We start from the raw sequence: 25,370 nt of genomic DNA on the forward strand, positions 1-25,370 counted from the left end.
TTTTATAGGCATTTTGATACTATGAATATAAGTTTTTTTGTCAGAAGTGTGAGTTATACACAGTTTGCTCTTTTACTTTCTCATTCTTTTAGTAGGTATTCTTTATTTTAATGTACGCTAATTTACCAGTTTTCCTTTATGATTATCAATTTTTATAGCCTTTTAATAAAGTCTTTACCTTCCACAAGGTCTTGAAGACATGCCTTGTGTTTTTCTTCAAAAGCTCTATGTTTGTTCCTTTCTCACTTAGGTTTACAATCCATTTGAAACAAAACCTTTTTTAAAATATAATATGAGGTAGGATGAAGAAAAATTTCCCACAATCCTAAATGTTTATGCACCTGACAATTAAACTTCAGAATATATGAAGCAAAAGCTACAAAGATAAATAGACAAATTTATAGTTATATTAGAATACTAGAGGCCCAATGCATGAAATTCGTGCAAGGGACTTGGCCCTTGCAGACTGGTGGCTGCCTTGGCCCTCACAGCCCTGGCTTCGTCTGGAAGGTTGTCCAGAAGGATGTCTGGAAGGTCGTTCAGCTGTCCTGTCTAATTAGCATATTATGCTTTTATTACTATAGAAGATTTCTACATTTCCACTCTCAGAAAATGGATGGAAAAGATAAACAATCAGAAAGGACACGAAAAGGCTTGACAATACCTCCTTGTCCCAACTGACATTTATAGAATACTCCACCTAATGACAGCAAAATACATTTTTAAAAAGTGCACTCAGAACATTTACTAAGATAAACTGTATACATCTAGCAAATAAGTCCCAATATTTTGAGAAGATTCAAATTACATAGAAATGCTTCTTTTTTAACTTTATATTTATTGTTGACACTATTACAGATGTCCCTCATTTTCTTTTGCCCACCTCCACCCAGCCGCCACACCTTCCCTCTGGCCATCAGCACACCATTTTCTGGGTCTATGAGTTCTTTAGCTAATTCCTTCACCTTCTTTCATCTAGTCTCCCCCCACCTCCCCTGTGACAGCTGTCAGTCTGTTCCATGTATCCATGCCTCTGTTTCTGTTTTGCTCATCAGTTTATTTTGTTCATTAGATTCCACAAATAAGTGAGATCATATGGTATTTGTCTTTCTCTGACTTGCTTATTTTACTTAGCAAAATCCTCTCTTACTACAATGAAATAAAACTAGGAGTCAGTAACAGAAAGATACCTGGAAAGTCTAATATTTTAGAATAACAGATTTATAAATAACAAGTCAAATAAGAAATCCAAAAGTATGAAATCATTCTTATATTCTTTGAATGAACCACTCTTGGCTGTGAGGATTTTCCCTTTTTATGTCTTTAGGTTTAGTTTGCTATTATTTTATACTAGAGGCCCGGTGCACGAATTCGTGCACCATTGGGGTCCCTTGGCCTGGCCTGCGGGATCAGGCCAAAATGGCTCTCTGACATCCTCTAAGGCAGCGGTTCTCAACCTCTGGGTCGCGACCCCTTCGGGGGTTGAATGACCCTTTCACAGGGGTCGCTTAAGACCATCTGAAAACACATATATATAATTACATATTGTTTTTGTGATTAATCACTATGCTTTAATTATGTTCAATTTGAAACAATGAAATTGGGGGTCACCACAACATGAGGAACTGTATTAAAGGGTTGCGGCAGTAGGAAGGTTGAGAACCACTGCTGTAAGGGGTCTCAGATTGCGAGTGGGTGCAGGCCAGGCCGAGGGACCCCACTGGTGCAAGATCAGGGCCGGGAAGGAATGCAGGAGGTTGGCCAGCTGGGAGGGACTGCGGGAGGGCTCCAGGGCGTGTATGGCCTGCTTGCGCAGTCCCTATTGGCCAGACCCCAGCAGCAAGCTAACCAACTGGTTGGAGCGTCTGCTCCCTGGTGGTCAGTTCACGTCAAAGCAAGCGGTTGAGCGGCCTTAACATATTATGCTTTGATTGGTTGAACAGACAACTGGACACTTAGCATATTAGGCTTTTATTATATAGGACTAGGTGTACATGTTTTTTCCATTTTAGTGTTTTGGGTTTCTTCAGATAAATACCCAGAAGTGGAATTGCTGGGTCCTTCTTTGTCTTTTGTTGTTATAGCCTTTGATTTGAAGTCTACTTTGTCTAGTATAAGTATTGATACCCCACTTTTTTCTGTTTGTTCCCATTTTCATAAAATATCCCAACCTTTTATTTTCAGTCTGTGTGTGTCTTTCAATCTGAAGTGAGTCCCTTGTAGACAGTATATGTAAGAGTCTTGTTTTCTTATCCATTTAGCCACTCTCTGTCTTTTCATTGGAGCACTTAACCCATTTACATTTAAAGTGATTGTTAATAGATATGTCTTTATTGCCATTTTTATTGTTCATATTTTTTACCTTTTTCCCCTTCTTAAAAAAGACCCTTTAACATGTCTTGTACTACTGGTTTGGTGGTGATGAATTTCTTTAGCTTTTTCTTGTCTGGGAAGCTCTTTATCTATTCTTAAATTCTAAATGATATTCTTTCTGGGTGGAGTAATCTTGGTTGTAGGTCCTTGACTTTCATAATTTTGAATATTTTATACCAATCTCTTCTGGCCTATAAAGTTTTTGTTGATAAATCAGCTGACAGTCTTATGGGAACTCTTTTGTAGGTAACTAACTGCTTTTCTCTTGCTGCTTTTAAGAGTCTCTCTTTGTCTTTAACCATTGCCATTTTAATTATCATGTGTCCTGGTTTGGGTCACTTTGGGTTCATCTTGTTTAGGACTTTGTCCTTCGTGGGCTTATGTGTCTTTTTCCTTCACCACGTTAGGGAAGTTTTCAGTCATTATTCTTTTCAAGTAGGTTTTCAATCCCTTGCTCTCTCTGTTCTCCTTCTGGTACCCTTATGATTTGGATGTTGTTATGCTTGATGTTGTCCCAGAGGTCACTTAAACTATTCACATTTAAAAATTCTTTTTTTTTTCTGTACTGATTGGGTGTTATCTGCTACCTTGTCTTCCAAATCACTGATTTGCATCCTTTGCTTCATCTAATCTGCTATTGGTTCATTCTAATGTATTCTTTTTAAAATATATATATATTTTTATTGATTTCAAGGAGGAAGGGAGTGGGAGAGAGCTAGACACATCAACACTAATAAAAGAGAAAAATGGTAATTGGCGTACGAGCTACCCTTTTCATTGGCTAATCAGGGCTATATGCAAATTAACTGCCAACTGAGATGGCAGTTAACTGCCAACAAGATGGCGGTTAATTTGCATATGTAGGCACAATGCAGGGAGGCCAAAGGGAAAGCAGGAATAAGCCCCCTGCCACTGACAGTGATCAGAAACCCAGGGGGGAGCTAAGAGCTGGGGGGCAGGGCAAAGGCGGCCCTGGGGCCGCCTTTGCCCTGCCCCCCAGCCATGATCGGAGAATCAGGTGCCTTTTCCGCCCTGGCCAGTGATAGCAGGAAGTAGGGGTGGAGCCAGTGATGGGAGCTGGGCACGGTCGAAGCTGGCAGTCCCAGGAGCTAGGGGTCCCTTGCCTGGGCCTAAAGCGAAGCCCACGATCGTGGGGCCGCTGCAGCTGCGGGTCCCCGCTGCCCGGGCCGAACGACTAGGCCAGAGGCGTCAGGCCTGGGCAAGGGGCCGATCCTGCGATTGGAGGGTGATGGGGGTCAACGCCTGAGGGCTCCCAGTATGTGAGAGGGGGCAGGCTGGGCTGAGGGACACTCCCCCCCCACACACACCCAGTGCACGGGGATCAGCGGAGCCGCGAGGCCTCCCGGCACCGGCATCAGTGTGACAGGGGGCAGTGCCCAAACCCCCTGAACCCCCTGATCGCCCTGTGGCTCTGTGTGCAACAGGGGGCGGGGCCACAACCTCCCTATCCGCCCTGCTCTGTTCGGGACAGGGGAAGGCGCCCCAACCCCCTGATCAGACCTGCTCTGTGCCTGATAGGGGGGAGCTCCCCAACCCCCTGATCGCTCTGCAGCTCTGTGTGTGACAGGGTGTGGTGCCCCAACCCCCTCCCCCCCCCGCCCCCCCCAACGGGTCCTGCTCTGTGTGTGACGGGGTAGAGCCATAACCTCCCCTTCGGCCCTGCCCTGAGTGTGAGAGTGGCGGCGCCCCAACCCCTCTGATGGGCTCTGCTCTGTGAGTGACAGGGGCCAGCGCCCCAACCCCCTGATTGGCCCTGCTCTGTGCGTGACAGGGGGTTGCGCCGCAACCTCCCTATCGACCCTGCCTTGAGTGTGACAGGGGGCGGTGCCCCAACCCCCCAATCGGCCCTACCCTGAGCGTGACTGAGGGTGGCATCGCAACCTCCTGATCCTCCCTGCTCGGTGCATGACATGGGGCGGTGCCCCAACTCCCCAAATGGCCCTGCTCTGAGCCCAACCAGGGGCTGCACCTAGGGATTGGGCCTGCCCTCTGCCACCCGGCAGCAGGTCTAAGCCAGCAGGTCGTTATCTCCTGAGGGGTCCCAGACTGGGAGAGGGCACAGGCCGGGCTGAGGGACCCCCCCCTCCATCCCCGAGTGCACAAATTTTTGTGCACCGGGCCTCTAGTCAATAATAAGAGAGAATTGTTGATTGGCTGCCTTCTGCACACCTTCTAGTGGGGATCAAGCCTGCAACCCAGGCATGTGCTCTTGACTGGAATCAAACCTGGGACCCTTCAGTCTGCAGGCCAGTGCTCTATCCACTGAGCCAAACAAGCTAAGGCCATTCTAGTATATTCTTAATTTCAGTTGTATTTCTGGCTGGTTCTTTTTTATGGTTTCTGTGTTTTCTTTTTATGTGGTTGAAGTTCTCACTAAGTTCCTTGAGCATCATTATAATCATTGTTTCAAAATCTGTATCTGGTAGTTTGCTTGCCTCCATTTCATTTCGTTCTTTTTCTGGAGATTTTTCTCATTTTTTTCATTTGGGACATGTTTATTTGCCCCCCATTTGATCTCACCTTTTTTTGTTTTTTGTTTTGTTAATCCTCACCAGAAGATACTTTTTCTATTGATTTTTAGAGAGTGAAGGGAGGGAGCAGGGGATGGGAGAGAGAGAGAGAGAAATATTGATGTGAGAGAGACATCGATTAGTTGCCACCTGCATGTATCCTGACTAGGGTGGGGATTGAACTTGTAACCCACATATGTGCCCTTGACCAGGAATTGAACTCATGACCCTTAGGTTTCAGGACTGACACTCTAACCACTGGATCACATTGGCCAGGGCTGATCTCTCCTTCTATTCTTTCTTTGACCCAGTCATTCTTTAGTAGCATGTTGTTTAATCTTCACATATTTGTGGGTTTTTCCACTTTTTTCCCAGTTGATTTCTAATTTCAAAGCATTGTGATTAGAGAACATGCTTGGTACGATTTCCATCTTTTTAAATTTGATGAGGCTACTTTTTGTGTTGTAGAATACTGTACATCCTTGAGATGGTTCCATTTGTCCTGGAGAAGAATGTATAATCTGCTGTTCTGGGATGAAAGGCTCTGTGTATGTCAATTATATTCATTTGGTCCAATGTGTCATTTAAGGCCAATATTTCCTTACTGATTTTTGTTTGGATGCTATATCCATAACTGTCAAGGGGATATTTGGGTGCCCTACTGTCATTGTGTTTTTGTCAGTTTCTTCCCTTAGTTCTGTTACTGGTTGCTCACTGAGTCTGCCCCTTGAGTGTGTCACTCATGGATGTGTAAAGTTGTAATCTGTTATGGTCTGAAGCTGTTCACCAGGTGCACTGGCTCTAGGGCCTCCAGGGAGGTTCAAAGTCAGCCACTGGCTGAGGCCACCCCACAGGTGCTACAGAGAGATTTGCAGATGCTTGCTATTTGTGTTGGGTTTGGAAGTGCCCAGGCAGGACCCAGCTGTGAAACAAGGCAGGCTGGGTGCTAGTGCTGGGTCTTGGGCCTTTTATTGATGGGTTTGGAGCATGCTGACCCAGCTGCAGCTTGTTTCAGCTAAGTGAAGCCTGAGCCAGGACAGGCCATTCAGATGGAAAAGCTGCAAATTGGATGGGGCAGGGTCTCAGGGAATCACCAGGGGGGAGCCAAAGTGTGAGCTGATGAAGACTCATATATGGCTGCTGGTCAGCCCTGTGACAGGGGAGGTGCCAGCACAGGAACAATGACCCCTGTGAGCCCCATCATCTGGGAGAAAGCTGTCCCGGAGTTCCTGCCCCAATGCCAGACAATCCATTTCCTCCCCGTATGTGTCCGGGAACCCCAAAGCTGCCTTGTGCTGGAGCTCAGAGGGATCGAGTCCAAGTAAGTTTGTGCGCCGGCCCTTTAAGAGAAACACCTGGGTCTCCAGCAGCCTCCACATCATGCAGCCACAATCCCCACTGGTTTTTACAGCTCAAAGTTATGGGGACTTCTCTTCCCAGCTCTGGAACCCTGAGTTGGGCGTCTAGTGTGGGGCTGAGACCCCTTGCTCCTCAGGGCAGCCTCCGCAGCGAAGATCTCACTCCAGACCAGCCCCTTCCGCGCCTCTGCCCCTCCTACCTGTCTCAATGTGCCTCCTTCACTTCTCGAGTTGTGGGACTTCCATTCAGCCAGCTTTCAGGCTGTTCTGAATGATGGCTGTTCAGTATATTAGTTGTAATTTTGATGTGGCTGTGGGAGGCGGCGAGTATGGGCATTTACCTACGCTGCCATCTTGGTTTTCCCGTTTATTGATTTTAGAGAGAGAGAAAAACTTCAATGTGAGAAACACTGCCTGGTTTCCTCTCGACATGCCCTGAGTGGGGATCAAACCCGCATTTCAGGCCTATGCCCTGACTGGGAATCGAACCCGCAACCTTCTGGTGGACCAGATCATGCTCCAACCCACTGAGCTGCCCAGCTAGGGCCAAAAGTGAGGATTTTGTGTGGCAAAGCAAATTACTTACGTCAGTACCCCCTCTTCTCTCTGTATAGTGAAATGCAGTTTTTTAAATCAATGGCAGTTTATTGAAAGGTGGGGTTGATGTGTTTACGATTTTGTCGTTCCCTTTTGTGTATAGGATTCTTTCACTTTCTTGCTGCCTCTTCACCTTCACTGTCAAGTTCTAAATGGGTGCCTTTTCCTTCCAGCTTTCCACTTGCTAGAGAAGTGGTGCCTTCTGGAAGCTGTCGCCTCAGGTCTCGAACAGTTTAAGTCACTTTTTTTCTATTTCCTAGGATATTGGACCTACTGCTTTCAGCATTTTTCATAATAAAGTGGGATTTTCTCTTTTTGGGTTTATTTTATACTTGTTCCATTAGCCTTAGTTTATCCACATCTGTTTTTCTCTTCTCCGTTTCCTCCCCCCTCTTCCCTCCCCCCTCCTTCCTCCTCCCTCTCTCCTCTCCTTCCCTCCTTTCTTTCTTCCTTTCTGACTTGTTCCACGCTCTCACCATAGGCATAGGATTTGCAGATGAGTTTCCTGGATTTGAGTGTTTTCCTACTTACAGGTAATTTTAAGTTAAATTTGTCTGTCTTTTAGTTTTGATGAAGGTATGGTTTATGGGTGATTTTATTTGCTTATGTTGTTGATCTGTATGGTTTTTTGGAAAATTCATGGAGAAATTCAGATTTAGGCAAGCACCATTAATCTCTATAGCCCTGAAGTCAACACCTGTATTTATTTATTTATTTATTTATTTATTTATTTATTTATTTATTCCTCACCTAGGACATGCTTATTGAATTGAGAGAGAGGAGAAGAGGGAGAGAGAGAGAGAGAGAGAGAGAGAGAGAGAGAGAGAGAGAGAGAGAGAAAGAGAAATGTCGATATGAGAAAGAAACATCAATCTGTTGCCTTTCCCATGTGCAACCTAAGTATGTGCCCTCCTGACCAGGAATCAAACCCACAGCCCCACAGCCTTTTGGTGTATGGTACCACGTTCCAATCAATTGAGCCACACCAGCCAGGCCACCTTCATTTTTGAAGAATATTTGTGCTGAGTATAGAATTGCAAATTTGCAAGACAATGGCCCTAGGATAAAAGCAGCTATAGGAGCCAGCATATCTTTCCAACATTCTTTTTTCTTGGGATTTTTAGCTCCTTACTTCTTGCCTCAAATGGTATCCACTGAATTATCTAGCTTTTGTTATATTTCTAGGGTGGAAGTATTGGTATGTCATCAGGTATTCCATTCCATCCGGATACTCATATCATCTTTAATTTTCAACTTTATCCGTAACATTGTGAATTGTTGTGATACTTTTTTTTTAATATATTTTATTGATTTTTTACAGAGAGGAAGGGAGAGAGATAGAGAGTTAGAAACATCGATGAGAGAGAAACATCGATCAGCTGCCTCCTGCACATCTCCCACTGGGGATATGCCCGCAACCTAGGTACATGCCCTTGACTGGAATCGAACCTGGGACCTTTCAGTCTGCAGGCCGACGCTCTATCCCCTGAGCCAAACCGGTTTCGGCGTGTTGTGATACTTTTATTAAAATCTAGAACCTACTGTATCAGGGACTCAGAGACCTCCCAGGTTGAAAGGTTTGCTAGGAAGACTCGTAAGACTAGCATATAGTTGTGTTCATGGCTAAGATCTTTACAGGGAATGGGTATAAAGCAGAACCGGCAAAGGCAAAGGGAAGCCAGGCATAAGCTTCCCAGATCCTTTCCTGGTGGAGTCTCATAGGATGCACTTAATTCCTCTATCAGTCAGTTTTGTCGGCACGTGTAGAATGTTGTCTACTGGGGAGGCACATTGGAGACTCTGTGCTCAGGTGTTTTATTAGAGGCTGTTTCTGTAGATACCCTCTGCCTAGCATGTACCAAAATTACACACTCCCAGAAGAAAAGCTGGTGTTTGGCATAAACCATATTGTTTGCACAAACTGGTTAAGCACAATGGGCCACTCTTATCATCCAGGGGGGAGGCAACCCTCTTCAATACAAGTTCCCAGAACCAGCCAAGGACCAGCATTGCAAGCAGGGCTTTTCACGGATAGCAGTTTGGTTCTGTTCACTCTTTTCTGCAATACCTACCTTGCCAACCACTTACTCATCTTACTAGTAAGAGTTGTTTGGGATCTAAAATAGGTCAGCAATGTCATATCTAATATAATCAATTATGTTTATTTACAGCCAAAGTCTGATAATTAGATGCGAGAAAATCAAATTATTCTCAGAAAATTATAGTTAATGAATATAGCAAAATTCTTCTCTACCATAAGCTTAATATTTTAAATTAAGGTAATCAAAATGCCATTGTGCTACAGCAAATCACATTTCCTTCCTTCATTAATTTCTGTTAATGGGCACATAAAATGAGTTATATAAATGAATAATGTAATGAATTCATGTAAAGGAATTATGTATTCACTCTTTTCTTTTAGCCTAAGAAAGCTGTCAAGGTAAAACCTCGCCCACCTGTAGCTCCTCGATCGTCTAGTAGTTCCACGGCAGCTACTCGGCACAGATTGCTACGAGTTCTCCCCCACATCGGGCAGTCTTGTTTACCATCTCCTGGGAATGCCTGTCTGCCTGAAACATCCAGCAGTGCAATTGCAAGTTTGACAGCCCTGCCCGCTGCTGATAGGCCCATATCATCTATAGCTGGTGATTTCCTCAAGGAAGATACTAACTGGGAGAGTAACACACTGCCTCGTTCCAGTGGTAGCACCAAACTGTCACCTCAAATACCCCATGTGGAGTTGGAAAATGACAAAGAGTTTGCTGATTCTGTGCTCCATCTTGGACCATCCCTGCCTAGGCGGACAAAGCACTTTTCGGGAAATTTGTCACCTAATAATGAGGATGACACTGTTTTATTTCCAGCCCCTGAAGAGTGTGTAACTGAAAAATCCCTTCTACCTGAAGTGGGTTCGTTTCCTTTGTTTTCAGAAGGAAATATCGATGAGCAGAGCAGCGGCTTAGAAGGCACACGGAAGGTAAATCCTGACAAAGGGTTGAAAGCTACAGAGCAGCATCTTAAACATGTTGCGAGAATGTTGAGTGGTGAATCAGTAGAGACTACAGTTCTCAACAACCGTGAATTAAGTCCTCACAAGAACAGACTCTTGTCACCTCTTCACTGTTCTACACCAATGTCACTCCATCATTCTCTGGGGAAGCCACAGAGACAGTCGAAATGTTTTGAGTCGCGGACTCTCCAGTCTTCTGCTTCACAAAATGTGCTCCGGTCATTGGATGTTCGAAATATGGCTGACTCTTCTTTCTCTAGGACTGCTCGCTTTCGAGCTGTTAAAGTTGATTCACCTGGGAAAAGATCTGATATTATTTCTAAAGTTGAGGCTCGGGATATCACAGAAATGGCCAACAAGGCTTCCAAAGAGCCTGTCGGTTGTGTAAATAATATAGGTTTTCTTGCTTCGCTGGCCCGGAGCGGAAGCAGAGACGGGTTACAGAGCTCGCGTGGGGTAGGTAGGCTTCGAACCTCTGGAATTGGGCTGTCTACAAACCTCCAGCATTTTCAGGAAGAATGCGTTAGGAAAAGCTCTCCCCAGTTAGAATCTACAGATTTTTATCTAGTAAGTATCTACTTTTCAATATGTTCTAGTAGTTGTCCTTGTAATGATTCAACATATTTAAAGTTTATTTTTTTGTTTACATAAATAAGGAGACCTAAGGTTGACTTCTTTTAATAGTTTCTTTATCGACTTGTAGAAAATCTTTTTGATAGTTGATTTTTAAATAATTTTATAGTCCTAAATTTCAAATTGTAACTTGAAAATAATTTTGTGTAGACAACTTATTGCAGCAGTCCTCCTGCCCCCCAATGTGTGGGGGATATGTTTCAATACCTGTAGTGGATCTCTGAAACCATGATAATACCAAACTCTATATATACTATATTTTTCCTATACATACATATTTGTGATAGTTTAATTTATAAATTAGGCACAGCAAGATATTAACAACAATGACTAATAAAATAGAACAATTATAACAATATACTGTAATAAAAGTTATGTGAACATGATTTTTCTCTCAAAATATTTTATTGTGTTGGGCTCACCCTTCTTCTTCTTGTGATAATGCGAGATGGTATAATGCCCACATGAAATCAACTGAGTTTGGATATTCTGGACAAAACCATGATTCACATCCTGGGCAGGATAGAGTGAGATTTCTGCTACTCACGCAACTTAAAATTTGTGAATTGTTTATTTCTGGAATTTCTCATTTAATATTTTCAGACTAAATATCAGTTAACTTTAGGTAACTGAAACTGGCAAGCAAAACCATGGATAAGGGGAGAAATACTTTATTTTTAAATGCTATTTTTATTAATTTTTCCCCAAATGAGAACTGTTATTGGAGCCATTAAATTATACTCTTTTAAAAATAAGTAATAAGTACAATATTGCTGAATGTGAGAATCAGGTTCCAAGTTAATTTAATTAAAATTCGGTTAGATAATTTCAAACGAAGTCCAACAGCGTTTTTGTAATAAAGCACAAGTGTTCCATGCTTGGTGGTCTTTAATTCTGTTCCCCATTAACTCACACCACAGATGTTTTCTGTTTCAATTGTAGTCTGCCCGTGGTATTGGAATGAATGGAAATAATGCAGCAGCAGGTAAAAGAGTAGGTAAGCTATAGATAATTTTAAAAACAATATAAGACTAATAATCATAGCATTATGCATATTGTTGAATTTCACAGAAATGCGAAGAACCTTCTCTGTAGTATATACAGAGTAAACTCTCCCTAAACTTTGTTCCACTTAAGAAAATGACTATTGGAACTTACTGTAGGATGTATTTGACAAATAAAACTAAAATGAAATTTAGATGTCTGCTGTCTGGGAAGGAATATGGTCTATGTGAAAAGAAAAGAAGAGTGAAGAATTACCATGTAGTCCCCAATGCTCCCAGGCACTGGCCACTCTAGAGCCATGCTGGGTTGCTGGGTGGGTTTTGACAAAGTACCCTAGAACAGTGGTTCTCAACCTTCTGGCCCTTTAAATACAGTTCCTCATGTTGTGACCCAACCATAAAATTATTTTTGTTGCTACTTCATAACTGTAATGTTGCTACTGTTATGAATCGTAATGTAAATATCTGATATGCAGGATGGTCTTAGGCAACCCCTGTGAAAGGGTCATTCGACTGCCAAAGGGGTCGCGACCCACAGGTTGAGAACCACTGCCCTAGAAAGTCGTTTCTTAACATTACATGATCCAATATCAAGGTTGGTATAAGAGTTCCTTTTGATGAACTGGATAAAAGAAAAGGACCATTTCTAGGACCAGCCCTTTCCAAGGAATAGTAGCAGACCTGACTATAGCATTAGCACCTCATTGTACCAGTAACACCTTAAAGCAGTGATTCTCAACCTTCTGGCCCTTTATTTTTTTTTAAATAATTAAATATTTATTGTTCAGATTATTACAGTTGTTTCTCTTTTTTCCCCCCGTAGCTCCCCTCCACCCGGTTCCCACCCCCCCCTCACCCTCACCCCCCCACACTGTCCTCATTCATAGGTGCACGATTTTTGTCCAGTCTCTTCCCACGTCCCTCCCACCCCTTCCCCCCCAAGAATAGTTAGTCCATTCCCTTTCTATGCCCCTGATTCTTTTATAATCACCAGTTTATTCTGTTCATCAGATTATTTATTCACTTGACTTTTAGATTCATTTGTTGATATATGTGTACTTGTTGTTCATAATTTGTATCTTTGCCTTTTTCTTCTTCCTCTTCTTAAAGGATACCTTTCAGCATTTCATATAATCCTGGTTTGGTGGTGGTGAACTCCTTTAGCTTTTCCTTATCTGTGAAGCTCTTTATCTGACCTTCAATTCTGAATGATAGCTTTGCTGGATAAAGTAATCTTGGTTGTAGGTTCTTGGCATTCATCACTTTGAATATTTCTTGCCACTCCCTTCTGGCCTGCAAAGTTTCTGTTGAGAAATCAGCTGACAGTCGTATGGGTACTCCCTTGTAGGTAACTGACTTTCTCTTGCTGCTTTTAAGATTCTCTCTGTGTCTTTTGCTCTTGGCATTTTAATTATGATGTGTCTTGGTGTGGTCCTCTTTGGATTCCTTTTGTTTGGGGTTCTCTGCACTTCCTGGACTTGTAAGTCTATTTCTTTCACCAGGTAGGGGAAGTTTTCTGTCATTATTTCTTCAAATTGGTTTTCAATATCTTGCTCTCTCTTCTTCTGGCACCCCTATAATTCTGATGTTGGTACGCTTGAAGCTGTCCCAGAGGCTCCTTACACTATCTTCGTATTTTTGGATTCTTTTTTCGTTTTGCTTTTCCAGTTGGGTGTTTTTTGCTTCTTCGTATTTCAAATCTTTGGCTTGATTCTTGTGATCCTCTAGTCTGCTGTTGGAACTCTGCATAATATCCTTTATTTCAGTCAGTGTTTGCTTAATTTCTAGTTGGTCCTTTTTCATAACCTTGAGGGTCTCACTAGATTTCAAGAGGATCTCACTACATTTATCAGCGGTCTCACCCGTCTTTTTGAGGGTCTTACTAAATTTGTCAGCGGTTTCTAGAAAGTTCTTGAAAAACCTTAAAAGTGTGGTTTTAAACTCTATACCCAATAGTTTGCTTTCCTCCATTTCTGTCATTTGTGTCCTGTTTCTTTGTCTCCACATTTTGGCTGCTTCCCTGTGTTGATAGAGTGGCTTTCTGTGCTAGATGTCCTATAGGGCCCAGTGGCCCAGCCTCTCCAATTACCTGAAGTGGACACTCTTGGTGGATCCCTTTATGGGCTTTGTGCACAGTTTTGTTGTAGTTAAGCCTTGATTGTAGTTGGTATCACTGGGAGGAATTGACCTCCAGGCCAATTGGCTGTGAGAATCAGCTGTGTCTATGGTGGGAGAACTTCTGTGCTGAAGACACCCTTCTGGGGCAAGACTTGCTTCAGTGGGGCTTTGTTGCTCACTGAATCTGCCCCCTGAGTGTGTCCCTTATGGATCTGAGGAGTTGTAATTGAATGGTCCCACTCTGACCACTGGGTACACTAACTCTTGGATCTCTAAGGAGGTGCTAATTTAGCCTCTTCCTGAGGCTACCCAGCAGGAGCTATGGGGAGATCTGCAGATTCCTCTTCTTTGGGGTTTGGAGGTGCCCAGATGAGGCCCAGCTGTGAAGCAATGCAAGCTGCTGTGGGGCCTTGGGCCTTCTCTTGGAAGTTCTGGGTCTGTCTGGCCCAGCTGCAGTTTGTTAGGTAATTTTCAGATTGCAAAGGGCCAGGGCATTCATATGCAAAAGCCTCTGCTGCAGCCTGGGTGGGGTGGGGTCTCAGGGGATCAGCAGGGCGGAGCAAGCAGCTGATCCTCAGCCCTGCCCTAAGGGGCCCCGCATGTCAGTGTCCTGGTAATCGCTGCAAGCACCTCCGAGGGAAAGCCACCCTCCAGTTCCGAATTCTGCCCGTTTCCAGACAGTCCAGTTTCTCCCCGTATGAGTCCTGGGTCCCCAGAGACTTCCCGGAAGCAGAGTTCAGAGCAGTCGGGAGCTTGTGACTGCCTCCCGATTCAAAAAGACAGCTGCGTCCTCAGGTGCCAGCCCCATTCCACACTCGAGCCGCAGTACCTCTGCAGTTTACTTCTGCACCTCCTCTGAGTCTCAGTGCTTTTCTCTTTCCTTCTAGTTGTAAAATTTCCACTCAGCCAGCCTTCCTGTGGTTCTGGATGATGTCCGTTTTGTCTTTTAGTTGTATTTTTGAAGTTGTTGTGCGAGGCAGCAATTTCCTGTGTTTACCTATGCCGCCATCTTGGTTTCTCCTTTTTTGTTTATTTTTAATATGTTTTTATTGATTTCAGATAGGAAGGGAGAGGGAGAGAAAGAAACATTAATGATGAGAGAATCATTTTTCAGCTGCCTCCTGCACACCCCCTACAGAGGATTGAGCCCTCAACTGGGCATGTGCCCTTGATTGGAAGCAAACCCGGGACCCTTTGGTCCACAGGCTGATGCTCTATCCCCTCAGCCAAACTGGCTAGGGGTAATATCCAAAATTTATATTTATAAATAACTCAGACAACTCAGCACTCAAAAAACAAACAATCCAATTAAAAAGTGGGCAGAAGACCTGAATAAACACTTCTCCAAAGAGGATATACAAATGGCCAAGAGACATATGAAAAAATGCTCAACATCACTAATCATCAGAGAGAAGCAAATTAAAACGACAATGAGATACCACCTTACACCTGTCAGAATGGCTACCATCAATAAATCAGCAAACAACAAGTGTTGGCAAGGATGTGGAGAAAAGGGAACCCTATTGCACTGCTGGTGGGAATGCAGACTGATACAACCACTATGGAAAACAGTGTGGAGTTTCCTAAAAAATAAATAAATAAAATAAAATGGAACTGACATTTGACCCAATGACCCCACTTCTAGAAATATATCCTAAGAAGCCTGAAACACCAATCAGGAAGAATATATGCATCCTATGTTCATAATAGCAGTATTTACAACTAGAGGCCCAGTGCACAAAATTTGTGCATGGGTAGGGTCCCTAGGGCTGGCCGGTGATCAGGGCCAATTGGGGCCTTCCTTCCCCTGGCTGCTGGCCTGGGGATTCCTTCATTCCGCGCCACCCCCTGGTGGTCAGCGTATGTCATAGCAAGTGGTTGAACTCCCAGTTGGTTGAACCCCTTGTCGACTGAACTCTCGAGGGGACAATTTGCATATTAGCCTTTTATTATATAAGATAGCTAGGATCTGGAAGCAGCCCAAGTGCCCATCAGTAGATGAGCAGATAAAAAAGCTGTGGTATAATACATACTACTACTTGGAATACTACTTGGCCAGGGGAAAAAAGGGAATCTTACCTTTTGCAATGGCATAGATGGACCTGGAGATTATTGTGCTAAGTAAAATAAGCCAGTCAGAGGACAAATACCATATGATCTCACTCATACGTGGAATTTAATGAATAAAATAAACTGACAAACAAAATAGAAACAGAGGCATGGATACATGGAACAGACTGTAAGAGGGGAGGGAATTTGGGATAGGATAAAAGAAGGTGAAGGGATTAAAAACTAAAATTTAAAAATCATACTGTAGGATTTCACTTATAATTGAATCTAGAGAACAAAATAAATGAACAAACAAAATAGAAACAGACTCATAGATACAGAGAATAGAGTAATGGTTGCCAAGAGGATAGTGGGGTTGGGAGGGTTGAGTAAAAAGGTGAAGAGATTAAGAAGTACAAATTGGGCCCTGACTGGTGTGGCTCAGTTGGTTGGAGCATTATCCCATACACTGAAAGGTTGTGGATTTAATTCCTGTTGTGAGTTTGATCTTGTTTGGGTCACATATGGGAGGCAACAAGTCCATGTTTCTTTCTCTCTTTCTCTCCCCCTCGTCCTCTCTCTAAAATCAATATGATGTTCTCGGGTGAGGATTTAAAAAAAAAAGTAGTAGAAATTGGTAGTTATAGAATAGTCACAGGGTTGTAAACTACAGCATAATCAATAATATTGTAATAACTCTGTATGGGACCAAGTGGACACTTGAAATATCAGGGGGACCACTTTGTAAAGTATATGATTGTTTTGCTTAATAGCATTTCACATTTAGAATTTTATGCCTGTATTAATCAAGGTTTCCTTTCTCTAAACAGGAGAATGTACTCATCTCCTCCCACCTGTGCAAGCCCCTATTCAAACAAAGAAGAAAACAGCAAAGCATTGTTTTCTTTGTGGGAAGAAAACTGGACTGGCTACTAGCTACGAATGCAGGCAGGTTGGCTAGCTGGGAAAGTTGAGATGCTTTCTTTGTGATAGCCCAACGTGGGAATACAATGTAAAATGTTCTTTAAGTTGGTTATTCAGAACATCATGAAGATGATGTTCATATGGCAGACCTCTGTTTAACTCCTTCTAATTGGCTGAAGTAAAGAGCAACTAGATAGCTCATGAATTTCCAAACTCATGAGATCCTGCCCTGCCCTTTAAATTAGAAGGTTTAAACCAATGGGAGACTATACTTTTTTTATGATAGATATACTTATTTGTTGTTGTTGTAATACAGCTTGGAAGAATCCCTCTAATATTCTATTTTAAATACAATAAGAAAGGACTACATTTAAAATTAATGTAGTATAAATTTTAACAATTATATAGTATGCTTTTTATTTCAAAACAGATGAATAATATATTTATAAAAATTAATGAATTTCTTTCTATCCATAATTATTTTATTATAGATTAATATGCTTCAAGGATGGTGTCTGCCCTTAGGTTGAGGACAGATATTAAAAATAACTGCTGCTTTTTAGAGTGTATTTTATTCAAATCAGAACAGCTTATCTTGTTGCTAGAAATATTTTTTAAATCCATTCGTGGTTTAGTTAGCTTTTACATAATTTAATTTTCCTATCAGACAAATTTCAGAAATTCATAGTTCTCCCAGGTTTAAATAGTTAGACTATTTATCAGTTTTTGCAATTTTACTACTTCCAAAGGTCTACACCCTATTTCATTCCATAATGGATTCTTTATTATAAACTCTCATGATTATGGACAATTAGCTTGTTCTTTTGGGGGTGGTGCTTGTGCTTGTCTATAAGCAGAAGGGAAATGCCCGTGCTGAAATGGCTCAAGAGAACCACAGGGCTCCTGTTGGACTCCCTGAAGTCAAGCGCTGATCTCCCAGAGAAGAGCCTCTAATAAAAATGTGACTATTCATGTGAACTTTTTTGTGCTTTAGATGTGGAAACAACTTCTGTGCATCTCATCGCTATGCAGAAACTCATGGCTGCACCTATGATTACAAGAGTGCAGGGAGGAGATACTTACAGGAGGCAAATCCTGTGGTTAATGCACCAAAACTTCCAAAAATCTAACTCTTGCTCTGCACCTAACTGTTCTGCCCGAGGAATCGTATTACAATGACAGCCAGAAGAAATATTGTTAGACTGCATTAATTTTGTTCCATACCAAAAGATTTACCAAATAACAAAAGCATACAATGCACACTGTTGGAGAATGAGAATGCTACTGTATTTGACATCTCTATTTTTTGGTGAATCAAAAGTTTTAAAAGTAGTTTTAAAAACTTTAAATGAGTTAGCTTTGTTGTTGCATGTCTTATGTTAAGTATCTATATATTTGATATTGCAATTTGACTAGACAAGTCTTCAAAAGACGCACTTTAGGAAGTGACCATTGACTGTATAACTGTCTTCCACATTGTACAGAAATGACCTGTTGTGTAATGGCACTATTCAAACCGACCACTTTTTTTTTGTGGGGGTGGGGTGGGTGGGGATTTGTAAAAGAAAAATCCCATGTGTGAAAGTTTATTCAGTTCACTAGCAAGTTCCTTTTTATTTCAAGCTGCTTTTTATAAAAAAGAACATTTGGTTTTCCAGTGTGTTTTTAATACATATAATTCTTCCATATTCACATTGGCATTCGGATATGTATCCATTCTATAAAACACATCATGTTAATCATAGTATATATTTCTTAAAATACTACTTTTTGAATGGTAGTTTTAAAATGGATGTCCCACTTGTTGCCATTAAATTCAGAACCCAACTTTTCAATTTTTGAAAAACAAAATCTCACAACTTGCTTTGTTTTTCTTATATGTTGAGTGCTATTACCAGGAGAAATTAAAATAAATATTCAATTACATTATGAGTTTGATTATTTAAAATAATTTTTGAGTTGTTTTTTGCTTGATCTCTTCACCTTTATCACTAAATCCCCCAAACCCTTCCCTCTGATAGCTCTCAGTCTGTTCCATGTATCCATGCCTCTGTTTCTATTTTGTTAGTTTATTTTTCACTAGTTTCCACATGTAAGTGAGATCATATGGTATTTGTCTTTCTCTGACTGGCTTATTTCACTTAGCATAATTCTCTCCAGGTCCATCAGTACAGCTGCAAAGGGTAAGATTTTCTTCTTTTTGTGGTTGAATAGTATTTCACTATGTAAGTATACTAGAGCTTTTTAAATATATATATATATATATATATATATATATATATATATATATATATATATATATATTTATTAATTTCGGAGAGGAAGGGAGAAGGAGAGAGAAATAGAAACATCAATGATGAGAGAATCATTGATCAGCTTGCCTCCTGAACCCCGCCCTCCCGCCCCAGGGATTGACCACACAACCCAGGAATATGCCCTGACTGGGAATCGAACTGTGGCCTTCTGCTTCAGAGGCCGACGCTCAACCACTGAGCCACATCAACTGTACCTTTTTTAGCCACTTATCTACTGCTTCCAAATCTTGGCAACCGTAAATAATGCTGCAGTGAACATAGAGGTGCATATATTTTTTAAGTTAGTGTTATGGTTTCTTTGGATATATTCCCAGAAGTGGAATCACTGGGTCATATGTAGTTACATTTTTATATTTTGAGGTAAGTCCATGCTGCTTCCCACAGTGGCTGCACCAATTTGCATTTCCACCGACAGTGCACTAGGATTCCCTTTTCACTGAATCCTCGTCAACATTTATTGCTTGTTGATTTACTGAAGGTAGCCATTCTGACAGGTGTGAGGGGACATTTTATTGTGGTTCTAATTTGCATTTCTCTCGTGATTAGTGACCTTGAGCATCTTTTCATATGTCTATTGGCCATCTGTATGTTCTCTTCAGAGAAGTGTCTATTCAGGTCCTGTGTCCATTTTTTTAATTGGATTGTTTTGTTGAGTTAAGTTCTTTATAAGTTTTAGATATTAACCCCTTATCAAATGTATCATTGGAAAATATGTTTCCCCATTCAGTGGGTCCCATTTTCATTTCGTTGATGGTTACCTTTGCTGTGCGAAAACTTTTTAGTTTTATGTAGTCCCATTTGTTTACTTTTTCCATCATTACCTTTGTCAGAGGAGATATATTAGAAAAAATATTGCTATGAGAAATGTCTGAGATTTTACTGCCTATATTTTCTTCTAGAATTTTTATGGTTTGGGGTCTAAAATTTAAGCCTTTAATACATTTTTAGTTTATTCTTGTGTAGGGTATAAGAAGGTGGTCTAGTTTCTTTTTCTTTTTTTTTTTTTTTTGCAACTATCTGACCAGTTTTCCCAACACCATTTATTGAATAGACTATCTTTATCCCATTATATGTTCTTGCCCCCTTTGTCACATTTTAATCGGCATAAAGGCATTGGTATATTTCTGGGCTCTCAATTCTGTTCCATAGATCTCTATGTCTGTTTTTATATCAGCTAATATGCTGTTTTGATTTCCATAGCCTTGTAGTATAGTTTGATATTAGGAATATGATTCCTCTAACTTTGTTCTTCTCTCTCAAGAATCTGTGGCTATTCAGGGTCTTTTTGGTTCCATATTATGTTTTGGAATATTCTGGTTCTGTGAAATATGCCATTGGTAACTTGATAGGAATTACATTGCATTATAGATTGCTTATTATAATTTGGAGATTTTATTTTCTTAAAAATTCTTTATTGTTGAACATATTACAGATGTTCCCTGTATTCTCCCCATTGTCCCCCTCCACCTGGTTCCCACCTCACCCTAGGCCATCACCACAGTACTGTCTGTGTCCATAGGTAATGCATATATGTTATTTAGTTAATTTCTTCCCATCGCCCCATACCCCTTCCCTCTGAGATTTGTCAATCTGTTTCATACCTCTGGCTCTATTTTCTTCATCCATTTATTTTGTTCATTAGATTCCTTGTTCATTTATTTTAATTCTTAGATTCAATTGTTGATAAATATGTATTTATTGCCATTTTATTGTTCATATTTTTTATTTTTCTCCTCTTCCTCTTCCTCCTTACTAACTCTTTTTCTCTTGCTACTTTTAGATTACCTCTTTATCTTTAACTTTTGGTATTTTAATTATGATGTATCTCGGTGTCGGTCTCTTTTGGTTCCTTGATAACTTGGTAACTTGTTTGAGACTCTCTGAGCTTCCTGGATCTGTAAGTCTATTTCTTTCACCAGGTAGGAGAAGTTTTCTGTCATTATTTCTTCAAATAGGTTTTCAATATCTTGCTCTCTCTCTTCTCCTTCTGGTACCCCCATGATGTGAATGTTGGTATGCTTGAAGTTGTCCCAGAGGATCCTTGCACTACCTTCATATTTTTATTCTTTTTTTTTTTTTGAACTTCTGATTAGGTGTTATTTTGCTTTTTCATAGTCCAAGTCATTGATTTGATTCTCAGAATCTTCTACTGTACTATTGAATCCCTATAAATTATTATTTACTTCAGTTAGTGTATGCCTAATTTCTGACTGGTCCTTTTTGATGTCTTTGACATTCTCACTGAGATCCTTGAAAGTCTCACTAAGTCCCTTGAAACTCTTATTAAGAACCTTGAGCAACCTTATCATCATTGTTTTAAACTCTGTATCTAGTACTTTCCGTGCTTCCATTTCATTTAGTTCTTTTTTTGAAGACTTCTATTCTTTCATTTGTGACATGTTTCTTTGTGTCCACATTTTGGCTGTTTCCCTGTTTTTGTTTCTATGTATTAGGTAGAGCAGCTATGTCACCTGGAATTGGTAGAGTGACCTTGTGTAGTAGATGTCCTGTAGGGACCAGTGGTGCAGCCTCCCCAGTCACCTGAACTGGGCACTCCAGGTGTGCCCCTGTGTGGGCTGTGTGTACAGTATTGTTGTAGTTGAGACTTGATTGCTGTTGGCAGCACTGGGAGAAAATGACCTCCAGGAGAACCAGCTGTGAGTACAATGGGAGAGCTTCTGTGCAGGAAATACCCTATGGAGCAGGACTTGCTTCAGTGGGGCTTTTGTGCTCACTGAGTATACCCCTTGAGTGTGTCACTCATGGATGTGTAAAGTTGTAATCTGGTATAATCTGAGGCTGTCCACCAGGTGCACTGGCTCTGGGCCTCCTGGGGGGTGCAAAGTCAGCCACTGTGGCTGTAGTGCTGGCAGGGGCTACAGAGCCATTTGCAGATGGTTGCTACTTGTGTTGGGCTTGGAAGTGCCCAGGAGAGGCCAAGCTGTGAAGCAAGGCAGACTACTGTTAGTGCTGGGTCTGACACCAGCTGCTGCTTGTTTGAGAGATTTTAGGAAAGTCTGAGGCCTGAGCCAAGACAGGCCATTCATATGCAAACAGCTTGGGTGGGGATACAAATTGGATGGGGCAGGATTTCAGGAAATCACCAGTGGGGAGCAAACAGTTTGAGCCAGGCTGATGGAAACTCAGCTATGGCTGTCAGCTCTGCAGTGGGGGAGGTCTCAGCATAGGACAATGAACCCCGTGAGCACCGCTGTCTGGGAGAAAACCATCACAGAGTTCTTGCTCTGATTCCAGATGATCTAGTGCCTCCCAGTATGTCCCTGGATCCTCCCCAAGCCCTTGTCCCAAGGCTGGAGCTCAGAGTGAGTGAATTCAAGTCAGTTCATGTGCCGGCCCTTTAAGATGAACTGCCTGGGTCTCTAACAATTTTTGTGTCACTCAACCACAATTCCCACTGGTTTTTACAGCCCAAAAGTAAGGGGACTTATCTTCCCAGCTCTGGAACTCTGGGCTGGGGGTTTGGTGTGGGACTGGGACCCCTTGCTCCTCACGGAATGACTTTGCAGCCAATATATCCCTCCTGATAAAAAAAAAAAAGCCACCTGTGGGTGTCGGGCCCACCCATTCTGTGCCTCCGTCCCTCCTACCAGTCTTAGTGTGCTCCTTCTTTCCTTCTCTAGTTGTAGTGTCCCATCCAGCGAGATTGAAGGCAGGTCTAACTGATGACTGTTCTCTATTTTAGTTTCAATTTTTATGTGGTTGTGGGAGGCAGTAAGTTTACCTATGCTGCCGTTTTGGTACTCAGTATGGACATTTTAATGATGTTAATTCTTCCTATCTATGAATATGCTTCCACTTATTTATATCATCTTCAGTTTCTTTCTTCAGTGTCTTATAATTTTATGAGTACAGGTCTTTTACATCCTTGGTTACATTTATTTCTAGGTATTTTATTTTTTTTATACAATTGTAAATGGAATTGTTTTCTTAGTCTCAGTTTCTGATAATTCATTATTGTATAACAATGGAACTGATTTCCGTATATTTATTTTGTATGCTGTTACTTTACTGAATATATTTATCAGTTCTAGTAGTTTTTTGGTGCATCTTTAGGGCTCTCTATATACTATATCTTTTTTATTGAATTTATTAGGGTGACACTGGCTAACAAAATTATACAGGTTTCAGGTTCACAATTCTACATCATCTATGCACTATATTGTGTGTTCACTACCCCAAGTCAAGTCTCCATCACCATTTATCCCCGACCCCAATCTCCTCCACCTCTCCCAATCCTCCCTCCCCACCTCAATCACCACACTGTTGTCAGTGTCCATGAGTTTTTTTCCCCCCTTTTTTCTTAATCCCTTTACTCCTCCCCCTTTCCCTACCCCATAGCCGTCAGCCTATTCTCTATCTGTGAGTCTGTCTCTGTTTTGCTTGTTAGTTCATTTTGTTCATTAGATTCCACATGTAAGTGAAATCATATGGTACTTTTCTCTCTTTGATTGGCTTATTTTGACTTAGCATAATGCTTTCCAGTTCCAGTATCATATCATCTGCAAATAATGACAGTTTTACTTCCTCCTTTCCTATTTGGATACCTTTCCTTTCTTTTTCATATCTGAATGCTGTGGCTAGGATCTTCAGTACTATCCTATACAATAAAAGCCTAGGTGGCGTCACGCCCTTGCGCAACGTCATCACAAGATGGCCACCATAAGATGGCCTCTACAAGATGGCTGTGCGCACAGCGGAGGCGGGCCTGGTGGCCACTTCGTGCAGTGAGGCCTGGAAGTCCCATGGCTCTGTGCGGCACAGAGGAGGCCAGTCCCGGCATCTCCGCCACCTCGTGTAGAGGAGGCGGGTCCTGGCAGAGGAGGTGTGTCGTGGCAGGGAGGGCAGTTGTGGGTGATCAGGCTGGTAGAGGAGCAGTTAGGTGTCAATCAGGCCGGCAGGGGAGCAGTTAGGGGGTGATCAGGCTGGCACGCAGAAGCGGTTAGGGGCAATCAGGCAGGCAGGCGAGTGGTTAGGAGCCAGTGGTCCTGGATTGTGAGAGGGATGTCCAACTGCTAGATGTCCGACTAAACCGGCAGTCAGACATCTCCCGAGGGGTCCCAGATTGGAGAGGGTGCAGGCCCGGTTGAGGGACACGCCATTCCCCCCCCCCCCCCCATGCACGAGTTTTGTGCACCGGGCCTCTAGTGTTGAATAAAAGTGGAGAAAGCAGACAATCCTGTCTTTTCCTTATCTTAAGGGAAACACCTGTACTTTTTGCCCATTAAGTATGATGTTGGCATGGGTTTGTCATATATGGCCTTTATTACATTGAGGTATGTTCCCTCTAGTTTCAGTTTGCTGAAACTTTTTATTATAAACTAGAGGACCAATGCATGAACTTCGTGCAAGGGGCTTGGCCCTTGCAGCCCTGGCTGAGTCTGAAAGGTCGTCCGGTAGGTCATCTGGATGGTCGTTCCACTGTTCGGCCATCCGGTCTAATTAGCATATTACCCTTTTATTATTATAGGTGGGTGCAGGATTTTATCAAATACATTTTCTAGATCTATTGATGTAATTATGTGGTTTTTATAATTTTTTTTGTGTATGTGGTGTACCACATTTATTGATTTGCAGATGTTGTACCATCCTTGCATCCCTGGAATAAATCCCATTTGATCATGGTGTATGATATTTTTAATATATTGCTGGATTCGGTTTGGTAATATTTTGTTGAGAATTTTAGCATCTATGTCCCAGGATATTGGCCTGTAATTTTCTTTCTTTCTGGAGTCTTTATCTGGTTTTGGAATTAGATGAAGCTGGCCTCATAAAATGAGCTTAGGAGTCTTCCCTTCTCTTGAATTTTTTTGGGAATAATTTTTAGAAGGATAGGTGTTAGTTCATCTTTGAATGTTTGGTAAAATGTATCTGTGAAGCCATCTGGTCCAGGACTTTTTTTGTTGGAATTTTTTAAAATTACTGATTCAATTTTACTAGTTGTAATTAAATACTTTTTTTTTTCTTAAAAATGACTCAAATACATCAATTATTTCTACTTAGAAAAAAATAACTATCACTGTAAAAGTTTTCTGTTAGGGAATAAATGTTCTCCTCCCCAGATTGTAACCCATATACCTCAATCTTTTGGGAGGCTACTAGCTTTATGGAAACTTAGTTGCAAATGATGCTGAACTCTGGTAAACTCTGGCAGACAGCCCAAATGGTATCTGCAGAGGTACCAGAATGTAATATGGTGCTCCAAAAAGCCTTTCTTAGTGCGAGGTTGAATGAACTGGAGAGTTCTCTTAACCCTTCCTCTACTTCCTATAAGAGATTGACTGTTGAATGGAGAAAGGTGCCATCATCTTTCTTAAGGCATCTGAAGCTGTTCTTCAGAGCAAGAAGAAAATACATTTCCAAGATGGAAAAGGTGAGAAGTTAGTGGAGTAATGACACAATCAGGGGTTGATGGCATACTTTTATGGGAGGCTATAGAG

The 25,370-nt window shown here is 41.7% G+C and overlaps 1 protein-coding gene across 6 annotated transcripts in view; it reads left to right on the forward strand.

Annotated features, from left to right (window-relative positions):
* ZFAND4 (zinc finger AN1-type containing 4) overlaps positions 1-18,123 on the forward strand; it is a 91,407-nt gene extending 73,284 nt beyond the window's left edge. For all 6 annotated transcript variants that reach the window (XM_059662121.1, XM_059662120.1, XM_059662119.1 and 3 more), the window contains 4 exons: positions 9,282-10,436; positions 11,445-11,499; positions 16,504-16,621; positions 17,592-18,123. In XM_059662121.1, the coding sequence (XP_059518104.1) occupies positions 9,282-10,436; positions 11,445-11,499; positions 16,504-16,621; positions 17,592-17,727 (1,464 nt within the window). In that variant the 3' untranslated portion in view covers positions 17,728-18,123. The remainder of the gene's footprint in view (positions 1-9,281; positions 10,437-11,444; positions 11,500-16,503; positions 16,622-17,591) is intronic.
* The last annotated feature ends 7,247 nt before the right edge of the window (positions 18,124-25,370 follow it).

The sequence above is a fragment of the Myotis daubentonii genome, chromosome 13 (genome assembly GCF_963259705.1).
Source record: "Myotis daubentonii chromosome 13, mMyoDau2.1, whole genome shotgun sequence".
Classification (NCBI taxonomy): domain Eukaryota; kingdom Metazoa; phylum Chordata; class Mammalia; order Chiroptera; family Vespertilionidae; genus Myotis; species Myotis daubentonii.